Source organism: Triticum urartu, chromosome 2 (assembly GCF_003073215.2).
Source record: "Triticum urartu cultivar G1812 chromosome 2, Tu2.1, whole genome shotgun sequence".
NCBI classification, from domain to species: Eukaryota; Viridiplantae; Streptophyta; class Magnoliopsida; order Poales; family Poaceae; genus Triticum; species Triticum urartu.
Window position 1 is genome coordinate 10,673,742 of NC_053023.1, and position 26,209 is coordinate 10,699,950.

General features: G+C 47.6%; 1 protein-coding gene across 2 annotated transcripts; it reads left to right on the forward strand.

The window, feature by feature from the left end:
- The first annotated feature begins 11,677 nt into the window (after positions 1–11,677).
- On the forward strand, positions 11,678–23,566 carry LOC125535070 (disease resistance protein RGA5-like). 2 transcript variants are annotated; one of them, XM_048698125.1, is made up of 10 exons: positions 11,678–11,880; positions 11,973–12,677; positions 18,202–20,361; positions 20,673–20,763; positions 21,300–21,458; positions 21,548–21,803; positions 21,901–22,129; positions 22,213–22,363; positions 22,519–22,746; positions 22,929–23,566. In XM_048698125.1, exons 1-10 carry the CDS (start codon positions 11,837–11,839, stop codon positions 23,307–23,309), a joined length of 4,404 nt encoding a protein of 1,467 aa, XP_048554082.1. In that variant the 5' UTR covers positions 11,678–11,836; the 3' UTR covers positions 23,310–23,566. The 2 variants fall into 2 exon arrangements, with proteins under 2 accessions (XP_048554082.1, XP_048554083.1); XM_048698126.1 differs by having other exon boundaries at positions 21,324–21,458.
- Positions 23,567–26,209: the final 2,643 nt, after the last annotated feature.

Consider the following 26,209-nt stretch of genomic DNA (forward strand, 5'->3'; position numbering starts at 1 on the left):
TATGTCTTGTTTATTGAGCCTGGGGACGTTGGCAAGTTCACTTCGCTCATTTTGATGTTCGTTTTGACACATCAGCCAATGTATGCTCATTTTGGTTGTTTGGCACAGTATCTTTTTCTAAACATATGTACTTTGCCTTGTGGCACAACATCTGGTCGATTCATGCATGTATATGTATTTAATCGTTTAATGTTATATAATGAGGCCTTGCATGTAACATTGATTGAAGTGTATGTATAAGCTGTTTGATCTATCCTGATTGGCTCAACATAATGATTGAATATTAAATTAGGGATATAATGCACTGCTTGTGGAACAACACGTGCTGGCATATTACCTGCCGGGTAAATGTCTTTGTACAGGCAGCCAAACTGCCGGTAGATGTAGTTCCTACTCCATAACTAATCTGCCAAGAGAAAGTAAACTGCCGGCAAATAAACTTGTCAGGGCAAGGAAACTGCCGGGAATAGTTTATCTGCCGGGAGAACTAATCCCGGGCAGCCGTTCTTGTGGCAGTTCAATCTGCCGGGAGAAACTCTGTCCCGACAGTTTTTCTGCCCTCTTAAGTGCATTTTCCCGGCAGATTACATGCCATTGCATCCATGTTGTGGTGTAGTGTAATCAAGAAGTCAGCCGTCTGAAGAACGACAAGATAGCTCTGAATGACAAGGCAAGTGAACTGGCGGGGAAGAGGAACGATCTGGAGGCTTATCTCGGTGGACTCGCCAAGAAGTTGTTCGTCATGCTCGAGGGTAATTACTCTGGCCCGACTGTTTTGCAGTTACCGAACTCGTGCAGAGCCGTTGTCTTATTCTTGAATCGTGTTTACAGAATTTTGCCGGAACTTCGAAGAGGAGACCAGTCGAGTGGAGACAGGCTTGGACCCCATCAATTCTCCAGTGAAGGACGAGGCTGCTATGAACGTGCTCCGACTGGAATCTCGTGTTGCCGGCATTGTTGACTATCTTGCTCGGTTGAAGGTTGCGATGTCGCGGATCGACACGTCGCTCTGGCCTAGGACGACGCTTCAGAATGACCTCGAGTCCCTGATGACTCGACTGAATGAAGTCCCAGGTCGAGTGGCGGAATGGAAGAAATCTTCTGCTAGATGTGGCGCTGACGTCGCTCTGTCTCTGGTTCGCATCCACTGCAAGGAGGCGCGAGAGGAAAAGTTGGCCGCCATCCAAGTTGCCAATACCAGGAAGCACAGCTTTCAAGACTTCATGGAGACTTTCATTGCTGCTGCCACTCGCATTGCAGACGGGATCGACTTGGACGAGTTCGTCGCCCCTTCCAGTCCTCCGCTTGAGGAATACAAACTTTTTATGCTTCACCTTAAATTTGCCTCGGAATGCCGAGTGGATTTTGTAACCGTTAAACTCTGTCGAGCTGGAAGCTCGAGTACTTTGATCCGCGGTCCAGGACCTTTGGATCTTATCCGAACTTGATTTATTGTTGAATATCTTCATGGATTATCTGTCGAGTGGAACTTGTTCTTCACTCGAAATAACTTCGTATTTGTGGTGCAGCTCCGAAGGAGAAGGTAGCAGTCGACTCGCACCTCATCGTCCTTGCGGGTTGGGATGTGTTCCGTACTTAGGCGAGTACTGGACTACAGCTAAGCCCCCCGAGTGAGAGGTTTGCTCTCCACTCGGTAGGATTTTCAAACTTAGGCGAGCACTGGGCTGCAGCTAAGCCCCCGAGTGGGAGATTTGCTCTCCACTCGGTAGGATTTTTTTTCAAACTTAGGCGAGCACTGGGCTACAGCTAAGCCTCCGAGTGGGAGGTTTGCTCTCCACTCGGTAGGATTTTTAAACACTTAGGCGAGCACTGGGCTACAGCTAAGCCCCCGAGTGGGAGGTTTGCTCTCCACTCGGTAGGATTTTCAAACTTAGGCGAGCACTGGGCTGCAGCTAAGCCTCCGAGTGGAAGGTTTGCTCTCCACTCGGTAGGATTTTTTTCAAACTTAGGCGAGCACTGGACTGCAGCTAAGCCCCCGAGTGGGAGGTTTGCTCACCACTCGGTAGGATTTTCAAACTTAGGCGAGCACTGGGCTGCAGCTAAGCCTCCGAGTGGGAGGTTTGCTCTCCACTCGGTAGGATTTTTTTCAAACTTAGGCGAGCACTGGACTGCAGCTAAGCCCCCGAGTGGGAGGTTTGCTCACCACTCGGTAGGATTTTTAAACGCTTAGGCGAGCACTGGGCTGCAGCTAAGCCCCCGAGTGGGAGGTTTGCTCTCCACTCGGTAGGATTTTTTTCAAACATAGGCGAGCACTGGGCTGCAGCTAAGCCTCCGAGTGGGAGGTTTGCTCTCCACTCGGTAGGATTTTTAAACACTTAGGCGAGCACTGGGCTGCAGCTAAGCCCCCGAGTGGGAGGTTTGCTCACCACTCGGTAGGATTTTCAAACTTAGGCGAGAACTGGGCTGCAGCTAAGCCTCCGAGTGGGAGGTTTGCTCTCCACTCGGTAGGATTTTCTTTTCAAACTTAGGCGAGCACTGGACTGCAGCTAAGCCCCCGCGTGGGAGGTTTGCTCACCACTCGGTAGGATTTTTAAACACTTAGGCGAGCACTGGGCTGCAGCTAAGCCCCCGAGTGGGAGGTTTGCTCTCCACTCGGTAGGATTTTTTTCAAACTTAGGCGAGCACTGGGCTGCAGCTAAGCCCCCGAGTGGGAGGTTTGCTCTCCACTCGGTAGGACTTTTTTCAAACTTAGGTGAGCACTGGACTGCAGCTAAGCCCCCGAGTGGGAGGTTTGCTCACCACTCGGTAGGATTTTTAAACACTTAGGCGAGCACTGGGCTGCAACTAAGCCCCCGAGTGGGAGTCTAGCTCACCACTCGGTAGGATTTTTTAAACACTTAGGCGAGCATAGGGCTGCGGCTAAGCCCCCGAGTGGGAGTCTGGCTCACCACTCGGTAGGATTTTTTTACAGACTTAGGCGAAACGGATTCGCAGCTAAGTCACCCACTGGGGGATTTCATACGCAAGCAAAAAGCGACAGCAATTATAGGAAAAATTGGAACACTCTTGTCTTTGATAAATAAACTACAGAAGTTTTTCTTATTACATCTCATCCGAGTGAGAATTCAAGTGTAAAAGGGGCGGAGCAGTTCCGCATTCCAAGCTCGTGGCTCATCGATCTGGCGATCAACATTGTAAAGGTGATACGCTCCATTGTGGAGGACTCTGGTGATGATGAAGGGGCCTTCCCAAGTAGGAGCGAGCTTGTGTGGTTTCTGTTGATCCACTCGGAGGACCAAATCTCCTTCTTGGAAGGCTCGACTCTTCACATTTCTGGCATGGAATCGACGCAAGTCTTGCTGATAAATGGTCGATCTAATCATAGCCATTTCCCTTTCTTCTTCTAGGAGGTCGACTGCGTCTTGCCGGGCTTGTTCTGCTTCATCTTCGGTATAAAGCTCGACCTGGGGTGCATTGTGAAGTAGATCGCTCGGCAGGACTGCTTCGGCTCCGTAAACCAGAAAGAATGGAGTTCTCCCGGTCGACCGGTTCGGGGTGGTCCTCAATCCCCACAGAACTGACGGAAGCTCGTCGACCCAAGCGCCTGCCGCGTGCTTGAGATCACGCATTAGCCGAGGCTTTAGTCCTTTGAGAATCAGACCATTTGCCCTTTCAGCTTGTCCATTCGACTGGGGATGGGCGACCGATGCGTAGTCGACTCGCGTGCCTTGCGAGGCGCAAAAGGCTCTTAACTTATCTGAATCAAAGTTTGACCCATTGTCAGTGATGATACTGTGCGGGACTCCATATCTGAATGTTAACTCTCTGATGAAACTGATAGCAGTGCAAGCATCAAGATTCTTGATAGGCTTAGCTTCAATCCATTTGGTAAACTTGTCGACTGCCACAAGCACATGTGTGAAACCGCTCCTGCCCGTCCTCAACGGACCAACCATGTCCAGTCCCCAAACAGCGAAGGGCCAGATGAGTGGAATGGTCTTCAGGGCTGATGCTGGTTTGTGTGACATGTTGGAGTAGAACTGGCAGCCTTCACACTTGTCGACTATCTCTTTCGCCATTTCATTTGCTCTTGGCCAGTAAAAACCCGCTCGGTATGCTTTAGCCACAATGGTCCGAGAGGACGCATGGTGACCATAGGTCCCCGAGTGGATATCATCAAGGATTATCTGACCCTCTTCTGGTGTTATACACTTCTGACCGACTCCCGTCGCGCTTTCTCTATACAACTGTCCCTTTATGACTGTAAAGGCCTTGGATCGACGGACGATCTGTCGAGCCTCATCCTCATCCTCCGGGAGTTCTTTTCTCAGGATATACGCGATGTACGGTATCGTCCAATCGGGGGTGATTGCCAAGACTTCCATGATTAGGTCGACCACCGCTGGAATTTCGACTTCAGTCGGATCCGTGGCACTCTTTGGCTGCGGGGCCTCATCTGTAAAAGGATCTTCTTAGACTGATGGCGAGTGGATGTGTTCCAAAAACACATTGCTGGGGATGGCTTCTCTCTTGGAGCCTATCTTTGCCAAATCATCAGCCGCTTGATTTTTCAGTTGGGGGATGTGATGAAGTTCTAACCCCTCGAATTTCTTCTCTAACTTTCTCACTGCATTGCAATAACCAGTCATAGCTGGACTTCTGACGTCCCACTCCTTCATCACCTGATTCACCACCAAATCTGAGTCGCCATAGACCATGAGGCGACAGATGCCGAGTGAAATGTCCATGCGCAACCCATACAAAAGTGCTTCATATTCTTCTTCGTTATTGGAGGAATCGAAATGAATCTGGAGAACATATCTGAGTTTATCTCCTCGGGGGGAAACCAATACTACCCCAGCACCGGAACCATTCAGCATCTTAGATCCATCGAAGAACATAGTCCAATGCTCCGAGTGAACTTGAGTCGGAAGTTGCTGTTCGATCCACTCGGCGACGAAATCTGCAATTGCTTGGGACTTGATAGCTTTCTTTGCCTCAAACTTGATATCCAAGGGAAGAAGTTCAATCGCCCATTTGGCCACTCGACTAGTTGCATCTCTGTTGTGCAAAATCTCCGATAGTGGAGCGTCGCTGACGACTGTAATTACAAGCTTCTGGTAATGAGGATATCTTTGCTTTGAAGGAGTCAAAACTTCAGAAACATAATATACTGGGCGCTGAACTTTGAAGGCCTTTACTTCTTCCTCCCACTCGACCGTAAGTACTGTACTGACAACTTGTCCTGTAGCTGCAATGTAAAGCAGCAAAGGCTCCTTGCTGATTGGGGCAGCAAGCACCGGCTAGGTGGAGAACAGAGCTTTGAGCTCTGCAAACGCTACATCAGCTTCTGGAGTCCACTCGAACTTGTCGGACTTCTTCATCAGTCGGTAGAGAGGCAATGCCTTTTCACCGAGGCGAGACATGAATCGACTTAAAGCGGCCAAGCATCCTGTAAGCTTCTGGACGTCATGCACACGCACAGGACGTTTCATCTGGAGAATAGTACCAATTTTTTCAAGATTGGCGTCGATTCCCCGTTCGGAAACGAGAAAACTGAGTAACTTCCCACCCGGAACTCCGAATGTGCACTTTGATGGATTGAGCTTGATATCATACCTCCTAAGGTTGGCAAAGGTTTCAGCAAGGTCAGTCAGCAGGTCGGAACCCTTCCGTGACTTAACCACAATGTCATCCATGTATGCCTCCACGTTCCGACTGATCTGAGTGAGCAAACACTTTTGAATCATCCTCATGAACATGGCTCCGGCATTCTTCAGGCCGAAGGGCATGGTGACATAACAGAAGCACCCGAATGGAGTGATGAAAGCTATTTTGATCTCGTCGGGTCCATACAGACAGATCTGATGGTACCCGGAGTAGGCATCTAGAAAAGACAATCGCTCACACCCCGTGGTCGAGTCGACTATTTGGTCGATGCGAGGGAGAGGAAAATGATCTTTTGGGTAGGCCCGATTGATATGCTTAAAGTTAATGCACATGCAAAGTGACTTGTCCTTCTTGGGGACCATGACAACATTGGCGAGCCACTCGGAGTGGTAAATTTCTCGGATGAACTCTGCTGCTAAGAGCCGAGCCACCTCCTCGCCAATGGCTTTCCTCTTCTGAACGGCGGACCGTCGAAGATGTTCTTTCACAGGCTTAAATTTTGGGTCGAATCGTAGACGGTGCTCAGCCAGCCCCCTGGGAACTCCAGGCATGTCAGAAGGTTTCCATGCGAAGATGTCCCAGTTCTCACGGAGGAACTGGATGAGCGCTTCTTCCTATTTGGAGTCGAGCGTTGTTGAGATGTGAGTCGGAGCAGCATTTGGGTCGGTCGGGTGAATGTGAACTGGCTTCGTTTCACCAACAACTGAAAAGCTGACTCTGAAGCAGGCTTCTTGGCTCGTAGCAACTCACTCGGATCTGCAGTCTTCTGATATTCTTGCAAATCGACCACTGCCATCTGGGCATCAGCAATTTTTGAGCCTTTTTGAAAACACTCTTCTGCCTTCTTCCGATTGCCTGCAACAGTGATCACTCCTTTGGGACCAGGCATCTTCAATTTGAGATACACATAACATGGTCGAGCCATGAAGCGTGCATAAGCTGGTCTGCCCAAGATTGCGTGATAAGCACTTTGGAAATCCACAACCTCGAATGTCAACTTTTCCTTGCGGTAATTCTTGGAATCACCGAAAACCACATCAAGAGCAATTTGGCCGAGTGACTCGGCTTTCTTCCCAGGAATGACTCCATGGAAGCTCATGTTGCCGGTACTGAGCCTGGACATCGGAATGCCCATCCCTTTCAATGTTTCTGCATACAGTATGTTCAAACCACTGCCACCATCCATCAGGACTTTAGTCAGTCGAGTGCCTTCGACAACTGGGTCGACCACCAAAGCTTGCCTCCCAGGGGTGGCAATGTGCGTAGGATGATCAGACTGGTCGAATGTGATGGCAGTCTGAGACCACTTAAGATAACTGGGTGTTGCCGGAGCAACCATATTCACCTCGCGGTTAATGACTTTCAGTTGACTTTTGCTTTCAACATCAGCAAAAATCATCAAGGTGGAATTGACCTGGGGGTATCCATCGTCACTATCTTCCTTGTCCTCAACTTTGTCCGACTCCTTTTCCTTATCTTTGGACTGTTTACCCTGAAACTGCTGGATCAGGAGCCGACACTGTCGAGTGGTATGCTTTGGGTAAATGAGTTTACCCTCTTCATCTTTCTTGGTGTGGATGTGACACGGCAGATCCAAAACATCATTTTCATCTTGGTCCTTAACTTTTTTGGGGTTCCAAGGCCCCTTGGGTTTTCCCTTAAATTTCCCCTGGGTTACGGCCAGGGCCTCCCCAGGAGCGGCTGGCTCGGCCTTCCGCTTTTGCTTCCGACTGGAATTTCCTCCGGTTTCCTGGGTGACTGCCTTGTGCTTGCCACTCCGGAGTCGATCCTCATCTTCACCATTAGCGTATTTGGTGGCGATCTCCATCATCCGATTGAGAGACATCTCTCCGGTTCGACCGAACTTCAGAATCAATTCTCTGTACTTAACGCCTTCTTTAAAGGCACAAACTGCTTGATGATCTGGCACATTTTCAACTGTGTGATGCAAAGTGATCCATCTCTGGATGTAATCCCTCAGAGTTTCATTCGGCTTCTGCACGCAAGACCGCAATTCTGTAAGACCTGCAGGTCGCTTGCATGTTCCTTCAAAGGTTGTGACAAACACTCGGGAGAGGTCCTCCCAAGTGTAGATGCTGCTGGGTGCTAACTGATTTAGCCACGCTCTGGCTGAGCCCTCTAACATGAGAGGCAAATGCTTCATAGCAACCTCATCATTGCCACCGCCAATCTGGACAGCCACTCGGTAATCTTCGAGCCAAGTGTCAGGCTTAGACTCACCGGTGAACTTACTAACTCCAGTCGCCAACTTGAAGTTGGGAGGAATCACAGCGGCTCTGATGGCTCGACTAAAACACTCTGGCCCTGAAACGTGTACTCTGCTACTGGTAGGCGCATCTCTGTCGTGGCCTTCTCGATTTGCTCTGTTCCTGTCAACCAAACCTTGAACGAGAATGGATCTCGCATCAAAGCCTGGTTCTCTGGGGTCAACTGGAATTCTCCGCCCAACACTATGAGGGCGCCTGTCATCCTGCTGTCGAGGCGCATATGATCCACTCCTCGGGGGAGGGGTTGGCACTCGACGTCGATCATCATGATCGAATCGGTGATCATACTGTCGAGGCGCATATGATTCCTTCTGTACTGATCATGCCGGTCTCCACGTCCCTCATGCCGCGGGGGCGATCTTGGGCTGTGAGCCGACTGGACTGTATCTGCTGCCACTGATCGACTATGGATCCTGTTCCACGACTGAGAAACAACGGAATTCTGGTTTCCCGCTGCCCGGAGCAACGCTCTGATTTGCAACAAGCCCCTGCCAGCCTCTGACTGGGAGGGCTGAATCGATTCTGCTATACGGGCCGCAGCCGCCAAATTCTGAACCGGAGTTCGATATACCTGCGTAGGCGGAAAGAGCTGACGCCGACTGGATTCGGGAGCCCGTTGACGCGCCCGCTCATCGAGTACTCGCTGGAGATTCTCCAGTCGAGTGCGCTCGGCCAAGTTAGCCAAGCGCGCGTCCTCCAAGGCCCGGGCCTCAGGGGTTTCTCCAACGATAGGAGTGTGAAGTGCATCCATGTTCCGGCGGCGAAGTTCTTCTCGCTACAGTGACGTGAGAGGCTCGGGGAGATATTCTTCGTGGAGACGCGACGGGTCGCCCCCACCTGCCCCTCCGTCAGTGCGAGGGAAACCAGGAGGACTGGGCAGCCCATCGATCACCAAAACCTCTGCCGCTGGGTCACTTCTGTCGCATTCGGATGCGGTCTCTGCGGAGCCAGTCGAACAGGCCGTAGAGGGATTCGTCGGGCTCGATTGCCGCGATTTGTGGGGTGGCCGACTGGCGAGCCACCGCATGCCTCACCCACCTCTGAAGTCTCGATCGACCGGAGCGCTTGCGCCGGCGAGAGACGAGGCGGGGGGATGACACGGGAGCCGACCGATACTGGGTCGACGGCTGCCGCAGGAGGACGCCACGGACACATGCGCGAAAGTGTGTCGCCCCGCGGACGGGGAGCGCGTCGATGTCGAGTGGAGCCTCCTGAAGCCAAGTGGAGTCATCGGCGATGAACGTGAGCGCGCCGAGACGGATCTCGCGGCCCTCCACCAAAGCTCCGCCCGAAACCATGATCAAAGAGATCGAAAAAATCGCAACTTCTCCAACTAGGCGCTAAGACTCCTAGCCCCACGGTGGGCGCCAACTGTCGTGGTTCTAACTCTGACAGTGATGTAGGGGGGTATGTATGGAGAGGCTAGATCTTAGCTATGGAGGAGTTGTAAGCACACGAGGATTACGAGTTCAGGCCCTTCTCGGAGGAAGTAACAGCCCTACGTCTCGGTGCCCGGAGGCGGTCGACTGAATTATGTGGGTATGAATAATAGGGGTGCGAACCCTTGATACTAAGGAGGGGGTGGCTTATATAGAGTTCGCCAGGCCCCTTCGGCCCTCAGTAATGCAGGGTTTAAAGTACATTAAGACTGGGCGTTACTGGTAACGTCCCTAATAAAGTGCTATGATGACCATAAAAACTACTTAATGACCGACCGTTTGCGTGCGGAGTGACTTTAGATCTCCTGGCAGTCGAGTGGTTGGCTTCGTGGTCGAGTGATAGCTCCATGGTCGAGTGTCTTGAATCCGTCGAGTGGGATACCTCCAAGTCGATTGAAAGGTGACTTCTTCTAGGGATGTCCTTGGGTAGGGCACTTAGGACAGGTCCATGCCCCTACCCTAGGTACATAGCTTCATCAGGAGGGGCGTGGTGGATGGGGCAGAGCCACTGCCCATGTCGCCCCAGGGAGGGAGCGACGTGAGGGAAATATTTTTCTTGCTATTTTCATGTGAAATGTAGTACAAAAAATTCCATAGACAAAATTCCTATGAGATCCAATCATATAAGTCAAAGGTCTAATGTAGAAAAAATTCCTAAGGATTGCAGTCCTCGAAAAATCCTATACAGATCCTTTCAAGAAGCCCTAAAGAGGTGTTCAACTTACCACTTACTAAATAACCGTCTAAGGGCATCTCCAAAGCGGACCCGTAAACCTCCTGCAACCGTCCGGACCACGCTGTCTGGACCGCGGAAGCCATCCAGTGCCAACTTGTATCGGTCCGCGGAGCGGTCCGGACACGATTTCTCCTGCAAATCCGAGACAAAAGTGGGGAAGGTTTGCGGGAGTCCGGACCGGTCCCAAGCCCGCTTCTGACCGCCCTAGCCCATAAAAAACCTCCCCCCTTCTGCGCGTGTTCCCGCCCGGCGCCAGCTGCCCGCATTTATGTCGCTGTAGAGCGTGACGCTCCGCATTGAAGATGGCTCTGAGTGGACGTGACCTCTCATTGCCTCCACCATTGAAGCGGCGCGTGGGCCAAGGGTTTCACCTGGTGCGCGCCCGGCTGAACACGCCTCCTCGCCGCATTCATATGGCTCCATTAACCCGGCATGGAAGCTGAGAAACCTACTCCGACCACACATCCGTTCAGGAGCGGGCTGACATTAAACACAATATCGGCGGAGCTCCTCCCGTTCGCCCTCTATTTAAACAATGGCAGACGCCGGGCAAGAACCACACCCCTCCGCCGCTCCCCCAATCTTCTCATTGACCACTCTTCTGATGGCGTCCGAAGAGCAGTTCTCCGGCATACAAGCCGGCTGGGTGGCCACCGAGCCCACCGGATACGAGCGAGGCAACTCGCTACTCCACCTCCCGTGCCTCACCCGACGGAGCAAGTTGTCACCCGAAGCCGCCACGTGGTTCAGCAACTCGTCGCTGCAGACCCACTAAATGAGGAGTGGCGAGTTACTCCACGGCGGCACGGCGGGGAGCACGGCGGCACGAGCGTCATCGCTGCCGTCGACGACCGCGCCTCCCATGCCTGCGGACGTGCCTCCCGTGCGTGTGACCGCGCCTCTCGTGCATGCAGACGCACCATGCAGGCAGAGGCAGAAGTCGGGTGCGCGGAGAGCGACGAGTTGGTGGCCGGCGCCTCCGCGTCCTCCGCCATTATCGAGGAGAGGTAAAACATGGGATTCCGCCGCCGCTTGGGTCCCATGAAGGCCACCGCCTAGGCGACAGTGGCATACACAACCGGTGCCTTGCCCGGTTCTTCTCTTTCGAGGACCTCCGTTGACCCCACATGGGCTTCACGGAAGCGGAGGCGTCGCCTTCCCCTCCCGCTGAAGCATCAGCCAGGGGTTCCACTCCGATGAGTGGTGGGGAAGTGAGTCGTCCTTTGCGCTGAAGCATATACCTCCGGGGCTCCCGGCAGCCCGTTAGCTCGGTGATCGGGTTGCCGGACATGAGGAAGACAAAGGGATCCGTGGGCGGCGATTTAGATTAGGTATTATTATACCTCTAGAGACGGACTAACACCGTTTGATGTAAACGTAATGAAACCCATCTTGTTTATATGAAATCCGGTGTGTTTATATGAAATCAGGCCGTGTTTTATGAAAACCAGATTTGTTTCCATGAATTTTGTCCGGTTGATTTTAGTTGTTGTGAAAATGTAAGCGGCTAGCGTTGGATGACTGCCTTCCATATCTGTGTCCACAGACCTATCAACTGTCCGTAGACGGATGCGGGAGGATTTTTGGGGTTGCGGTTCGAGATGCCGTGACAGCAGAGTCCACACGAGGAGAACAAGACCCTAACGCTGGTCACGGGCGCAGCTGAGCCTGCTTAGCTTACTGCAGAGTTCAAGCGCTCGGCGCAGATCTCTAGCGTCGGGCTGGACGAGAAGCCTAAGGAAATGGCTGGGCCCGAGCCCGGTGGCGTCGTCTGGCAGTCAGACGGGTGAGGATTTTTCGTGTTTCCTCTTTCCTCTGGTCCGGGATTTGGCCTTCTTGTTAGTTAATTTGGTGCTCGCTCTTGTGTTTCTGTTGCAGAGAGATCGATATGGATCTGCTGCCTCCGATTAGCGCGTCTATGGGCGCCCTGGGCTCCCTTCCCGGGAAGCTGGATGCGCTCAAGGATTCCGAACTCATGGATGAGATCCGGAAACTTGTATCCCGTCTGCTGAAGCTCTCCAAGCCACAGGACCCCCGTCATGCAGCGAGGATCTGGATGAATGAGGCGCGCGAACTATCCTATGAAATGGTCAACTGTGTCGACGCCGATGCAGATTGGATCGACAAGATGTCAAGAATATTCAAGCCACGCGTGAAGGAGGCCAATGGGCGGTACGACAGATACAAGCTTGAGAGCGTCCGCAGCCGTGCAGCTGTCTTAGCGATCCCAATGGTGGTCGGCGACGGCGGCCGGAAGCCAGATCTACTCGTCGGCCTTCACGCCAATGGTGGCGCCTTCGAAACGCTCCGCAAAAATCTGATCGACCGGGACGAGCAGCTCAAGGTGCTATCCGTTGTTGGTGTTGGAGGAATCGGCAAGACCACGGTTGCCAAAGAGCTATGGCGTGAGCACAAACCCGGGCACCACTTCCGCTGCCGGGCTTTCGTGCGGACCGCCAAGAAACCTGACATGAGGAGGATCCTGAGGAGCATACTCGCACAAGTTCGTCCGGACCAACCACCCGACGCTAATGAGGTGCACGAGCTCATTCATGACATCAACGAGCATCTAAAGCATAAAAGGTACTTGAGCTGTTGAGCACCTTTTTTTTTTAATATGTATGATATGCACACTCGTGCATATTCAAGAAAAAAAATGTACTTGAGAAATGTATATAAAAATTTCATCATTCAGACAAGACTACTTGAGTGGGGAGTGGTTTTCTACACCCACGCTAGATGCAGCCATTTCTTAGATAATTATAAGGTGTTTGAATCTTGACCAATGAAGTATTTTCTAAATCCCTGCAAACAAAATATTTTCTAAATGCTTATTTGGTGCACCATTTTCACTCAAATAAGGTTTTGGTGGGTCTTGCTGTCACACCAAGTGCAAACAGAATACCTTGCCTCTGACTATAGAAATGCACTCAGCCAAAAGGCTTACAAAGTTCATTCTGCAACATAGCAGTCTAAGTGTGGAGGAGAAAATTACTAGGGTGGAGAAGTGACAATCCAAAGTCTGCACCTTGATAAAAAAGTATATTTCCCACAAAAAAAGATAAAAAGTACAACCTGCAAAAACGGCATTTTCCTCTTGTGAAGACCCTCCTCTCTTGCCCCTAGAGACCACCCCGTGCTTGATTACGTAAAGCCCCTGGCCCCCTCCCTCATCATCAAAGAAAATGTCGTGGGGATTCAGAATGTGATGAGGATGAGGAGATCCTGAGTCCCGAATCCCCACCACACACACACACACAAATAGTAAGAGCGTCTCCAGCCATTGGCCCCCGAGGAGACATAAAAATCGCCGCCTGAAGGAGAGCCGGCGATAGAATCGGCTCTGGGAGCGGTTGGGCATCCAGCCGTCGCCCCCAGGCGCCGATATCGGCCCATTCCTGGCCGCCTTTCGGCCCACTTTCGGCAAAAAATCATCCGATATCGGCGTGAATCGGCCCATATTCGGCGTGGTTTTTGTGTCACATATTCATCACAGCAAATCAATAAAAATCAAATAGCTCAACAAATAGTACAACAACAAATAATTCAATACAAATTATATAGTTGAAGAAATAAAAACTCATATTTCATCACACGTCGAGCTAGGCGTCGCTCTTGATCCTTCATAGGTGCTCCACCAGATCCTGCTGCAGTTGTTGATGCACCTGTGGGTCTCGGATCTCCTGACGCATATTGAGGTAGGCAGCCCAGATTGCCGGTAGCTGGTGATCAACTTCGGCTAGGGGACCCTGCCTGTAGTATGGTTCAGTGTCAAACACTGGCTCTTCCTGCTCGCTCTCGATGATCATGTTGTGCAAGATGACACAGCAAGTCATGATCTCCCACATTTGATCTTTCGACCAGGTCTGAGCAGGGTACGGGACAACAGCAAATCGAGATTGAAGCACACCGAATGCCCGTTAGACATCCTTCCTGCAAGCCTCCTGCACCTTGGCAAAGTGGGACTTCTTGCCTCCTGGCACATGTTTGAGATAGTCTTCACAAATGTAGACCATCTCGGATAGATGCCATCAGCTAGGTAGTACCCCTTGTTGTATTGCCGCCCATTGACCTTGAAGTTCACCGGACAAGAATGACCTTCAACAAGCTTGGCAAAGATAGGGGAGCACTACAGCATGTTGATGTCATTGTGAGTTCCTGGCATACCAAAGAAGGAGTGCCAAATCCAGAGGTCCTGTGTGGCCACCGCCTCAAGTACCACACTGCAACCGCCTTTGGCGCCTTTGTACATCCCAAGCAAATGGGAAGTTCTTCTAATGCATGCAGTCGATGCTTCCAAGCATCCTAGGAAATCCTCTTGCTGCATTATGTGCTAGGATCTGAGCAGTGTCTTTCGCATTGGGTGTTTGCAAGTATTGCGGTCCAAACACTGCCACTACTGCCCAGCAGAACTTGTATAAACACTCAATGGTCGTGGACTCGGTCATGCGCCCATAGTCGTCGAGTGAATCACTAGGAGCTCCATATGCAAGCATCCTCATCGCTGTCGTGCACTTCTGAATTGAGGTGAATCCAAGTTTGCCGGTGCAATCCTACTTGCACTTGAAGTAGCTGTCGAACTCACAGATGGAATTCACAATCCTGAGGAAAAACTTTCGGCTCATCCGATAACGGCGCCGAAATACTTTGTCGCCATGCAGTGGAGCGTTGGCGAAGTAGTCAGAGTAGAGCATGCAGTAGCCTTCCAAACGATGCCGGTTCTTTGCTTTCATCCACCCCGGCGCCGAGCCACCTTGCCGCGGCTTTTCATTGCTCGCGAGCAGGCCGGCGAGGACGGCGAGGACCATGAGATGCTCCTCTTCCTGGACGTCGGCTTCGGCTTCCTCCTCCAGCAGCACGGCGAGCGCCTTCTCATCGTCCGAGTCCATCGCCGAGCAGGCAAATCGCCGAACACCTTACAGGCGTGGTGGGCGCACACCGCCGGTACACCGCCCTGAGCGGCCGGAATGCCGGAAAATCGCTCCGACGGTGGTGGAAAGCCTGCCGCGGCGAAACGTCCTCTCTTTTCCGGCGGGGAATGACCTATCTAGTGGTGGTGGGTGGTGGGCGGCGCGGGGATCGGCAGTGGGGCGGCCGGGGGCGGGGGGGGGGGGGGGCGAATCTGGCCGGTTGGCTTGACTTTTCGCCTGGCAGTGTGGGCCAGGCATGCTTTTCCCTTGTGCCGGAGCCCCCGAGCGCCCCCCTCGCCCCCCCCCCCCAGTGCGCCAGGTTTGGCCTGCGATCGTCGGGCCCAAAAACGGGCCAAGCCGGCGGATTTCGACGTCTTGAGGGCGCGACTGGGGCGTTTTTTCGGCGCCGGCGCGTAAAAAGTCGCCGGGGGGGCTGTTGGGGCCGCGGCTGGAGATGCTCTAATGGAGTTTGTGGTGGTAGCGCCATACTGTCCCTCCTCCCCCTCTGTGTCGTCATAACTTTGTCTCCCATTCAAATAGTGCAAGGTGCAATTGCTCTATTTCACTTGCGAGGTGGTGTATCAGGATCAGTTTGTAGGGGGGATAGATTTGGTTTGATCCAAGAAATTTATGGGAAAATTGGAGCTGGTTAGAGCACAGATGCATGGGGTGAGGAGGACCAAGCCCTAGGTAAATCTATACTAGAGAGTATGAATTTTCTGTCTTGATCTCATTCTTTGCATTGCGTGAATAAAAGGGCGACTGCTGAGTGCGAAGTTTGAGGTCCCAACCTTATAATTTGAAAAGGGTAAAACACATTTTAAAGTTCTAAAAAACTCAAAAAAGTTCTGTGAAAACAAACATGTTCAGGATTTTTATTAAATGATATGATGAACTTGTAGGCGACAAAAAACATTGTGGCACAAAACAACAACAAAAAAAGCCCGCTTTGGTATATGTATTTGTCTTTTTGTGTATTTTCATGAAACTTGGTACTTATATATATATATATATATATATATATATATATATATATATATATATGACGCCGGTTTGGGACACCTTGGTGTCTGGGTACCTTGCCTATCCATCGTTGGATCGTGTTTAGCGACAGATTTGGAAACAAATGTAAATGATTTAATTACTAATTAATTTGGCAGCCTTTAATTCTTTAACTGTCCCATGCATGCATGTCACATCATAGAAAAGGAAGGTGATTAAAATACCATAGTGAATAAAAATCAACATTTATTACCTCCTTATATACCACTTATTGATTCGTAGAATAAATCACTACGTATATAAAATACACATGTATGTTACGTAACTTCAGCAGTAGGTATACACATACCCACCATCTAATTGGGTATACACATACACATACCCGTATATGTATCTTTTTTCAAGGCATGCGCATATATACATAATTTTGTTAGTTGGTATATGCATACCCGCGTATGTACATAATTTCGTTAGGGGTATATGCATACTCGCATATGTACATAATTTCTTTGGTAGGTATACGCATACCCGCGTATGTACATAATTTCTTCTTTTGCAGAGGTATGTATATAATTTCGTTCGTAGGTATATGTATACCCACGTATGTACATAATTTTGTTAGTAGGTATATACATATCCGCTATGTATATAATTTCTTTAATACCTAAAAACCTAGAATAAATCATTGGATATATACGTATCCGTGTATGTACATAATTTCATTAGTAGGTATATATACCATGGGTATTTATATTATTTGGAGTTTGCACACAATTTGTTGATATAGATAATAAAAATATTTTGTCATGAATATCTCAGAATGGTATCAACTTTTATGTATACATTTATTCATCTGTGCGTAGAAAAAATCCAAAAGCCGACGAGTCACATTGTGCGTACATAGTATATATGTTTCCTTTTTATTCTGTCATTCTCTCTCCACCAATCAATATGTGTTTTAATTCTATTCAAATCAATAAATACAAATGGGTGGACATGCGAGCTATTAAATGCTAGGTGCCCCAAACAACTTATATATATGCACACTTTTTTTGTCGTTACTAGCTAAAATATTATAGTTCTTGTTTGCATGTTAGTCTATTTGTGAAGTAAATTTTCTTTCACATACAAGGTTGAATTTGGGTCGCGTCAAGTTGGACTCGTTTACATATTGTGTTGGATGCGGGGTTGATTGTAATCAGGCTATATATAGAGCAATAAGACAAGGAGGTCACGAAAATAGTTTCTGTCCAATCTATCTCGTGTGTTATGTTTTTGCCCTAGTGTGAGTTTGTATCCTAGAACCCATGTTTAAAACTCTAAATCCAATGTTGAACAACAATTATTTATTTATATAAGTACCATGTTATAACCATTGAATTATTAAAATAAACATTTGTTGTGTCATGTGGGTCAGCGTGTCTGTCTATTTTCTGGTGTTGTCATCAATGCCCCAGTGACACAACAGTGCATTGATTTGTCTATGTGTTTTTCCTTCTTTGCTGACTGGTGTGTGGATGATCCGGTGATCTTCTGTTCTTGACTGTCCCGTCATCTTGAGCTTGCGTGGATTGGTGACTCACTAGGGCCTGGGGTGTGCCATGGCGTGCCTCCTGAGAGGGAGATGTGCGTACTTGTCTTAGCATCAGTCCTATTAGCACTTTCATGTCAAACCGGGACTTTTCTCTTTTTAGCCACCGGCCCAACCAGTGCACCACACGTGGACTAACAAAGGTAGAGCTAGCCGAGATGAACGCACCGCAGTGGAGCAATAATTGAGCTTCTTTTTAGTATTTTTAATCAGTTAACTGACCTTTTGATTGGCTACTCGTGCTACGTGGCATAAGCCAGCGGGCGCCCAGCGTTTTGCTGTTAATTGGTTTGTTGGTTTCAGAGCTGATACCCATGATGGCACTCCTACATTAGTTGCAGTCAGCAATCTGTGAAACAACACAAAGCCAGTTAATAGGATGTTGGACAATCTCTTTTTATTCTTTATTCGATGGCACGTATCCATTAATTTTGCCTTTTATTTGCATGAAAGTGTTATGGGTATGCAAGGGTGGCACTGACCTGATGTGTAAGGTTAGGTACTTGAACTTATGAGTGTAGCACTGAAATAACTGTGTGCTTGTTTTAGGAGTATTTGTGGTATTCCACTTACGTTTAATTATACTATATACTTTGTTTATCAGGTACTTCATTATAATTGATGACTTATGGGATACATCAGTATGGGATGTTGCAGCCCGTGCTTTCCCAAAGGGTAACGATGGCAGCAGGATAATAACAACAACAGAAATTGAGGATGTTGCTCTTGCATGTTGCAGTTATCAGTCCAAGTACATGCTTAAGATGGAACATCTTAGCGAGAGTCACTCAAAAGAGTTGTTCACCAGTGCAGTGTTTGGCTCTGGAGAACAACACTCTCGACAAGTAGATGAAGTGTCAGATGAGATTATAAGAAGATGTGCTGGTTTACCACAGGCAATTATCAGCATATCCAGTGTTCTAGCAAGCCATGGAGAAGCAAATACAGTAGAGAACTGGGAGCAAATACAAAAAAGTTTTCTAACAAATACAACTTCTGACGAGATACTGAAAGAAGTACTGATTTTTTGCTACAATAGGCTTCCCAGTTGTGTTCAGACATGTCTGTTGCATCTTAGTGTATACCCAGAGAACTATGTTATCTTGAAGGAAGATATAACGAAGCAATGGGTTGCTGAAGGTCTCATCAGTGCACCAGCAGAGAAAGGAAAAATGGAAATTGCCGGGAGCTATTTTGATATGCTTGTTAGTATGGGCATGATCCAACATATAGACGTAGACTATGGCAATGATGTTGTGTACTATGCGGTGCATCACATGGTACATGATATCATTACATCCAAGTCCAGAGAAGAGAATTTTGTCACTGTAATAGATTATTCTCAAAGGGCGGTACGGTTTTCTAACATGGTTAGCCGTCTGTCCCTCCAGTTCGGCAGTGCAACATATGCAACTACACCAGCACGTATCGGACTGTCGCAAATGCGATCTCTTGCTTATACTGGACTGATGAGCTGCTTGCCTTCCATATCAGAGTTTAAGCTTCTTCGAGTACTGATTCTCCATATTTGGGCTGATCAACCAAGCACAGGTGTGGACCTGGAGTGTATCTCTGGATTGCTTCTGTTGAGATATTTGCAGGCGACATGCAACAGCACCGTGCATCTTCCAGAGCAGATGCAGCGTCTGAAACACTTGGAAACACTTGAAATAAATGCAAAAGTAGCAGCCATTCCATCGGATATTGTTCATCTTCGAAACTTGTTGCATCTCCGTCTAGGAGGTGGGACAGAACTGCCTGATGTGACTGGTGTCCTCACAAATGATACCCTGAATCCTCCTAGTGCTGCCACTTTATTGGATGATTGGAGCAGTTCTCCCGATTCACTGAACACAATGGAGCTATTGCCACCCATTTGCAGAATCCCCAAGTGGATTGGACAGCTAACTAACCTCTGCATTCTGAAAGTTGTCGTCAGAGAACTGCTAAGGAATGATATCGGTAACATGAAAGGATTGCCATCCCTCACTCTTCTCTCATTGCACGTCCAGGGAGGAACTACAGAACTAATCGGCTTCGCATCAGGAGCATTTTCTGCTCTCGTGTATTTTGAGTTCAGGTGTGGTGAACTGCGCCTGATGTTTCAGGAAGGAGCAATGCCCAATCTTCAGAGAATCAAGCTAGGTTTCAATGTTCGCAGAGGAAAACAGTATGTGCCTTTGCTTAGCGGCATTGAGAACCTGTCAAACGTCCAGGAAATTTCTTGGATAATTGGCGCAGCCCCTGGTGCCGATGAGCATGATTTTCAGGCTGCAAAATCTGCATTTATGAAAGCTGTTAGCAAGCTCTGTAGTAAAGTCAGTGTAAAAAGAGCAGATATGGTTGAGGAAGAGTGTGATCCGGCAGAAAAACAGAGAGAGGAAGATGCATCAAGCAGTGTAAAAAGTGAACAACCTGCAATTCCGAAACAAGAATCTGAGGAAGATATAAAACAAAATGCCGGTGGCAGTTTGCTCAGCGGCATTGAGAACCTGTCAAGCGTCCAGGAAATTTCTGGAATAACTGGGGTAGCCACGGGTGCGGAAGAACATGATATTCAAGCTGCAGAATCTGCATTCATGAAGTCCGTCAGTGAGAAACGTAGTAAGGTCAGTATAAAAAGAGCATCTATGCTTGAGCAAGGGTATGGTCCGGCACAAAAACAACATGTGATCCGAGAGAAAGATGCATCAAGCAGTATAAAAAGTGAACAACCTGTAATTCCGAAACAAGAGTCCGGTGGCAACTATCAGTTCATTCAACGGTACGGTTCTTTGTCCTGTTCTGTCCATTATTTCATACTTTCTCTTTGTTGTTGAACTTAGAGATCTTCCATTACACTCTTCTGCCTCACACAGTAATAGCTAAACATAGATCATCACAAACTTTCAACTTTATTTTGCAACTTACGTTGCACTCTTTTACATGGGTGTGATTTGTGCAAAGTCCATTGCTCAAGTAACAAAGGTCAAGGAAAAGATCGACTAAATTGGTCATATATGTTTAAAGCTTGCTCTAGCTAGATGTATATGCATAAAATTTATCCCATGTAAAACATCCATATTTTCTCACCAGGAGGAGAAATACCAAGGAAACTGCAAATATGGTGCAAGGTTTGTCAGGGAACCGGGAACTTCGTGGCGGTGCCGTTGGAGAAGCTAACAAGGTATGATTTTGTTTTGTAAGGGAACATGGTAGATAAGACATAGATAGTACATACCTCTGAAAACATCGCTCAAATTCCATGATTTTAAATGCGCATGATTTTCTCACACCATATCTGATCATGTTTTCTGCAAGTTTTACTTTTTTGATATACGAACAGATATGACATTCAAATATAGTACATAACTTTCAAAATATCACCAAATTCAGTGATTTTAGGGTATTAGATGACGTACATTGAAATGAACGTATGCTGCATCATATACCTAAATTCAGGGCATGTGATCCAAAACTACCCCAAAATTCATTTAGCTTTTGTGATTTAGTCATACGTATGTGCTCCATTTTGATTTTTATGACTGGGTAAAGAAACTAAGATTGAAAAAAAAACAGGCTTGCTTTTAATTTGCGTATTTGAATTTTGGAATCATGGAGCTAGCTATCATAGATTCCACATTTACCTGGGAGCTAGCTGGAGAGCCAAAAAGTGGATTAAGAATGATCATTGTGGATGTTGAACATATTCTCTCCTCTTAGGTGGAATATTTCTCTCTTTCTCAGGAAGAAGAACGTCAGAATAGCCTGTGGAAAGGCTACATCAGCATGAATTTTAAACTCCATGAGATCGAAGATATCACAAACAACTTTGCAGATTATAGGAAAGTCGGCAGCGGTGGTTACGGAGATGTTTACAGGGTATGATCGACTAATCATTGTATTTTCTGTCAATGCTTCTCACATTTACAATCAAGATCTGTACCATGACAAGTGGTTGATTTTATCAGGCGACCTATCAAGGGGAAGAGATTGCTGTGAAGAAGCTCCATCAATTGCAGGGACTCGATGATAAGCAGTTCCACAGCGAGTTCCTTGACCTTCATAAGGTACGCCACCAAAACGTTGTGCGGCTCATTGGCTACTGCTACGAGACTCGGAGCAGACAGGTGAATCATAATGGGGAACTTGTCTTCGTGAAAATCATGGAGCGGGTGCTCTGCTTCGAATATATGCAGGGCGGAAGCCTCGATAAACATATTACAGGTAATTAAACCTCTTCCATGACCTGGATCCAAGGTATATGAATGATTCAGCATCATATATCTGACAAATACGCTGCTGTGTTTACTTGTAATTGCAGAAGAATCTTGTGAACTTGATTGGCCCATATGTTATAAAATCATCAGAGGGACTTGTGAGGGCTTAAATTACCTTCACAGCGCGCAGGAGAAGCCTATTTTCCATCTAGACATAAAGCCAGCCAATATTTTGCTGGATAAGAGCATGACACCTAAAATTGCGGATCTTGGTTTGTCCAAACTTGTTTTTTCAACATTAGCACATAAAAGAGAGATTGTCAATGGGACACAGTAAGTTTGACACATGTATTAAGCTGGATTTATATGTGTGTCCTGCAATAACCACATAGTCTTATATTTCTGATATCATGCAGCGGGTACATGCCCCCGGAATATGTAGAACGTGGCTTTGTATCGAAGAAGTTTGACGTATTCAGTTTGGGAGTGGTGATTATAAAAATGATGGCCGGTAATATGGGCTACTTCTGTCGTGCTGAAAAGTCTCCCAAAGACTTCATTGAGCATGTAAGAGAAATCTACTCCCTCCGTTGCAAAATAAGTGTCGTGGTTTTAGTACAAATTATCTGTTTATACCGTGGACATACATACATCTCTTTCACATTTTACAGACCTGAGCATTATCTTTCTAAGGGAGTTTTCTGTGACAATTTTGTATGCAGGTAACTGAAAACTGGACGAGAAGGTTGCAGGAAAAGCCTGGATATTCCTCGCACGAAATAGATATCCTCCGAGTGAGTACAACTGTGGAGATTGCACTAAGGTGTGTGGCCAGGGACAGAAACGAAAGGCCATCTATCAGGGACATCGTCCATGAACTTGCGGAACTAGAAGCTAAGATTGAGAAAATGTCACTAGCTTCTGATCTGCCAAAAGATCTCACTTTCCAGGTACGTTTGCTTGACCACTGGGAAGACATGGGTGCCCCTGTATTTTTCTTCAATTAATGTTTGCAATCCTCTGTTTCAATATTTTTGGCCTGTCAAATTTCTGTTGAATATGTACCTGTGCAATGATATTTTTTTATTTATGATTTGGCTGCACGAATCAACCTCTTTTTTTTTCCTTGCAGAGAAGCTGCAACACTAACATTATGTCGGTGGATCCGCCCACGGTGCTGCGGTTCCTCTTTGAGCTAAGGAAGGAGGCGTCGTGCTGCCTGCAGCTAACCAACAAGACAGGTGGCTTCATCGCATTCAACATATTGATCGACGAGAACAAGTACAGTGTGCGGCCAAGCCAAGGGACCATCCCGCCGTTCTACAGCCGTCACGTGGGCGTGACTCTGCGAGCGCAGGAGGCGGCGCCACCATACATGCGGTGCGGCGACTTGCTCCTTGTGCAGAGCACCGGCGTCAGCCAAGATCTTGTGATCGATTATGAAGAATTGTTCAAGACGGCCATGGTGAATGAGGTGAAGCTGCGAATCGCTTATGTCACATTGGACCAGTAGAATCCTCCACCAAGAACCGAAAATAGCTCAGGTGGTAAAGAGCCGTATTGGTAAATTCAGATAATTATTGAGTAGTTTTTTGCGAAAGGGTGTTGTTTTGAGGTCTCTTTAATTGTATCTTCTTCGATGATGTCGTGTTCATCGTCTTGAAGATGCACTTGTGCCACCATAGTCCACTGTGAGATGAACTCCTAGATGTGTGCACTGTTAGGCCATTTGTGAACTGAATTTGATGTACCCAAGCGTCATTCTGGATAGCCTTGCTTAAACCCCAGCTCTTGTTTCTGAAAATGTCAAATATTAATTGTGCAATCTGCTTGGGCCTAAGCCAGTTTAGCCTGGCGGATTCCCAAAAGCTCGCCTTGTTCCCATCCCCTATCGTGACCTTCGCCAGGGCGTGAAAGAGGTCCCTCTCTTCCTCGTCGCATGGGTTCACGGTGCCCACGCAAGAGTGCAGGATCATATCGATGCAAGTCTCATGAGCCAAGCCCTGCTCCATCGCAGAGAAAACCATCGATCACATCATCGCTTAGTTGCACGGAACAGGTAGCTATCAAACAAAGCCTAATTGGTGTGCCACATCTTAAGGAACGATTGAAACTATATATTATTTTCTGCCCCTCCGCAAGCATCCTTGATTTAGTTGATATCCACCCTACAAAAATGTACTCCATCCATTTCATAATGTAGTATGTATAGATTTTTAAAAGTCAACTTTGATTAAGTTCATAGAGAAAACTGTTTATATCTACAATAGCAAATATTTAAAATATGAAATTATGTCTTATGATGAATCTAATGATATATGTTTGGTAATCTAGACGTAAATGTTTTTTTCACAAACTTGGTCAAAGTTGGTGAGGTTTATTTTAAAAAAATTATATATGCACTACATCATGAAACGGAGGAAGCAGCTAATTAAGCAAGAACAATCACTGAGGAAAGATGGAAGGAGCAGACGCCTTTATCGGTGCCAAAAATGTTGCATGTTATAAGAGCGAATTGTTCTGCTTTGGTAGAGCCAAAGACGACCAGGAGTCTTATAGGCAATTGTTTGGGTGCGAGTTGGGGAGTTTACCCTTCTCTTACCTTGGTATTCCGATTCACCATCGTAGGCTAACAAACAGAGAATGGAAGTGCATTGAGGATCGCTTTGAGAAAAAATTGAGCTGTTGGAAGGGTAAGCTCATGTCATACGGAGGCCGTTTGATTTTGATTAATTCGGTGCTCACGAGTATGCCTATGTTTCTCTTATCTTTCTTTGAGGTCCCAGTTGGTGTTAGGAAACGACTGAACTTTTATCGGTCGCGTTTCTTTTGGCAGGGTGATGAGCTTAAAAGAAAATACCGGCTTGCTAAATGGGACATCATCCGTAGACCGAGAGACCAAGGGGGTCTTGGTATTGAAAATCTTGAAGTTAAGAACAGATGTCTTCTTAGTAAGTGGTTGTGGAAGCTGTCTTCCGGGACTGAGGCCATGTGGGCGCAGATCCTCCGCAACAAGTACCTCCAAACTAAAACATTGTCCCAGGTCGCAGTCAGGCCGACTGATTCGCCTTTCTGGAAAGGACTAATGAAAGTCAAGCAATCTATGTTCAATAGGACGAGATTTGTTATTGGAAACGGTACAAGTACACGTTTCTGGGAGGATACTTGGCTTGGTGAATCACCTTTAGCCATTCAATATCCGTCGTTATATCGGATTGCTCAACGACGTGATGTGTTTGTTGCAACGGTTTTCCAATCAGTCCCCCTTAATATTCAGTTTCGAAGGTCGCTAGCGGGCAATCGTTGGGAAGAATGGCTCCATCTAGTTAGGAGACTGATGGAGGTTCAACTTTCTCACCAACCCGATATATTGCGTTGGAAGTTGACTAGTTCTGGAGTATTTACAGTTAAATCAATGTATCTTGATGTTATTAATTCGACTGCTATTCCAACTTCCAAGTATGTTTGGGCTGTCAAAGTGCCTTTAAAAATTAAAGTGTTTATGTGGTTTGTTCATAAACAAGTTATTTTAACAAAGGACAACTTGATTAAATGCAATTGGACAGGACCTACTAGGTGTAGTTTCTGTGATCGGGATGAGACGATTACACATTTATTCTTTGATTGCCCGTTGGCCAAAGTTCTTTGGCGGACGGTCCATATTGCTTTTAATATTACTCCGCCGACTTCGGTCAATACTTTATTTGGGACATGGCTTAATGGGGTTGAGCCTGTTTTAGCAAGACATATTCGGGTTGGAGTTTGCGCTTTGTTATGGACTATCTGGATTGCAAAAATGATTTGGTTTTTAACAGAATATCACGGATTCATTTTTTGCAGGTTATTTTCCGAGCTACGGCATTGATCCGTTCGTGGTCGCTACTCACTCCGATGGAGGCCAGGGAGCATTTGGTTACTGAATCTATCCGTTGGGAGATGGTAGCTCGGGATATCTTCAACCGGTTTGGATGGCGGTCATGTAATAGGATAGGCAATTAGTTTACCTATCTATTGTTAGCCAGCCGGTTGTGGCATCTTTTTCGGGCTAGTTTGTGTATCTAGCCGTCCATCGCTCTTGTGTGAGCTGCATTTATCTTTTTCTTTTTTAGCTGGAGACTGTGGAACCTTATTGACACTTTTTGTTATTTGGTTAATAAGATGGCCGTATGCATCGCTCTGATGCAGAGGCCGGGGAAACCCTCCTTTTCGAAAAAAAAATGTTGCATGTTATACTATTGGCCTGGTCCCGCCTCACGCGTTTGAGGGACGCCTGCAAGGCTCTCTGCCTACCATTGTGTTGTGTGTGCTCAGATGGCCAGTTGGATGGGACACCGCTCTTAGCAAGGTCACACTAAACGGTGCTTATGTACAATTTAGCGGTTTTAGCTGCATGTAGCACCATTTAGCGGCGCT

What these genes read in the sequence shown, in the direction of transcription:
- LOC125535070 (XM_048698125.1), top strand. Translation starts at nt 11,837, where the DNA reads ATGGCTGGGCCCGAGCCCGGTGGCGTCGTCTGGCAGTCAGACGG. An exon ending in GAGATTGTCAATGGGACACA is followed by an intron (nt 22,130 to 22,212) that starts GTAAGTTTGACA and finishes GATATCATGCAG; the next exon opens with CGGGTACATGCCCCCGGAAT. An exon ending in CCAAAGACTTCATTGAGCAT is followed by an intron (nt 22,364 to 22,518) that starts GTAAGAGAAATC and finishes TTTTGTATGCAG; the next exon opens with GTAACTGAAAACTGGACGAG.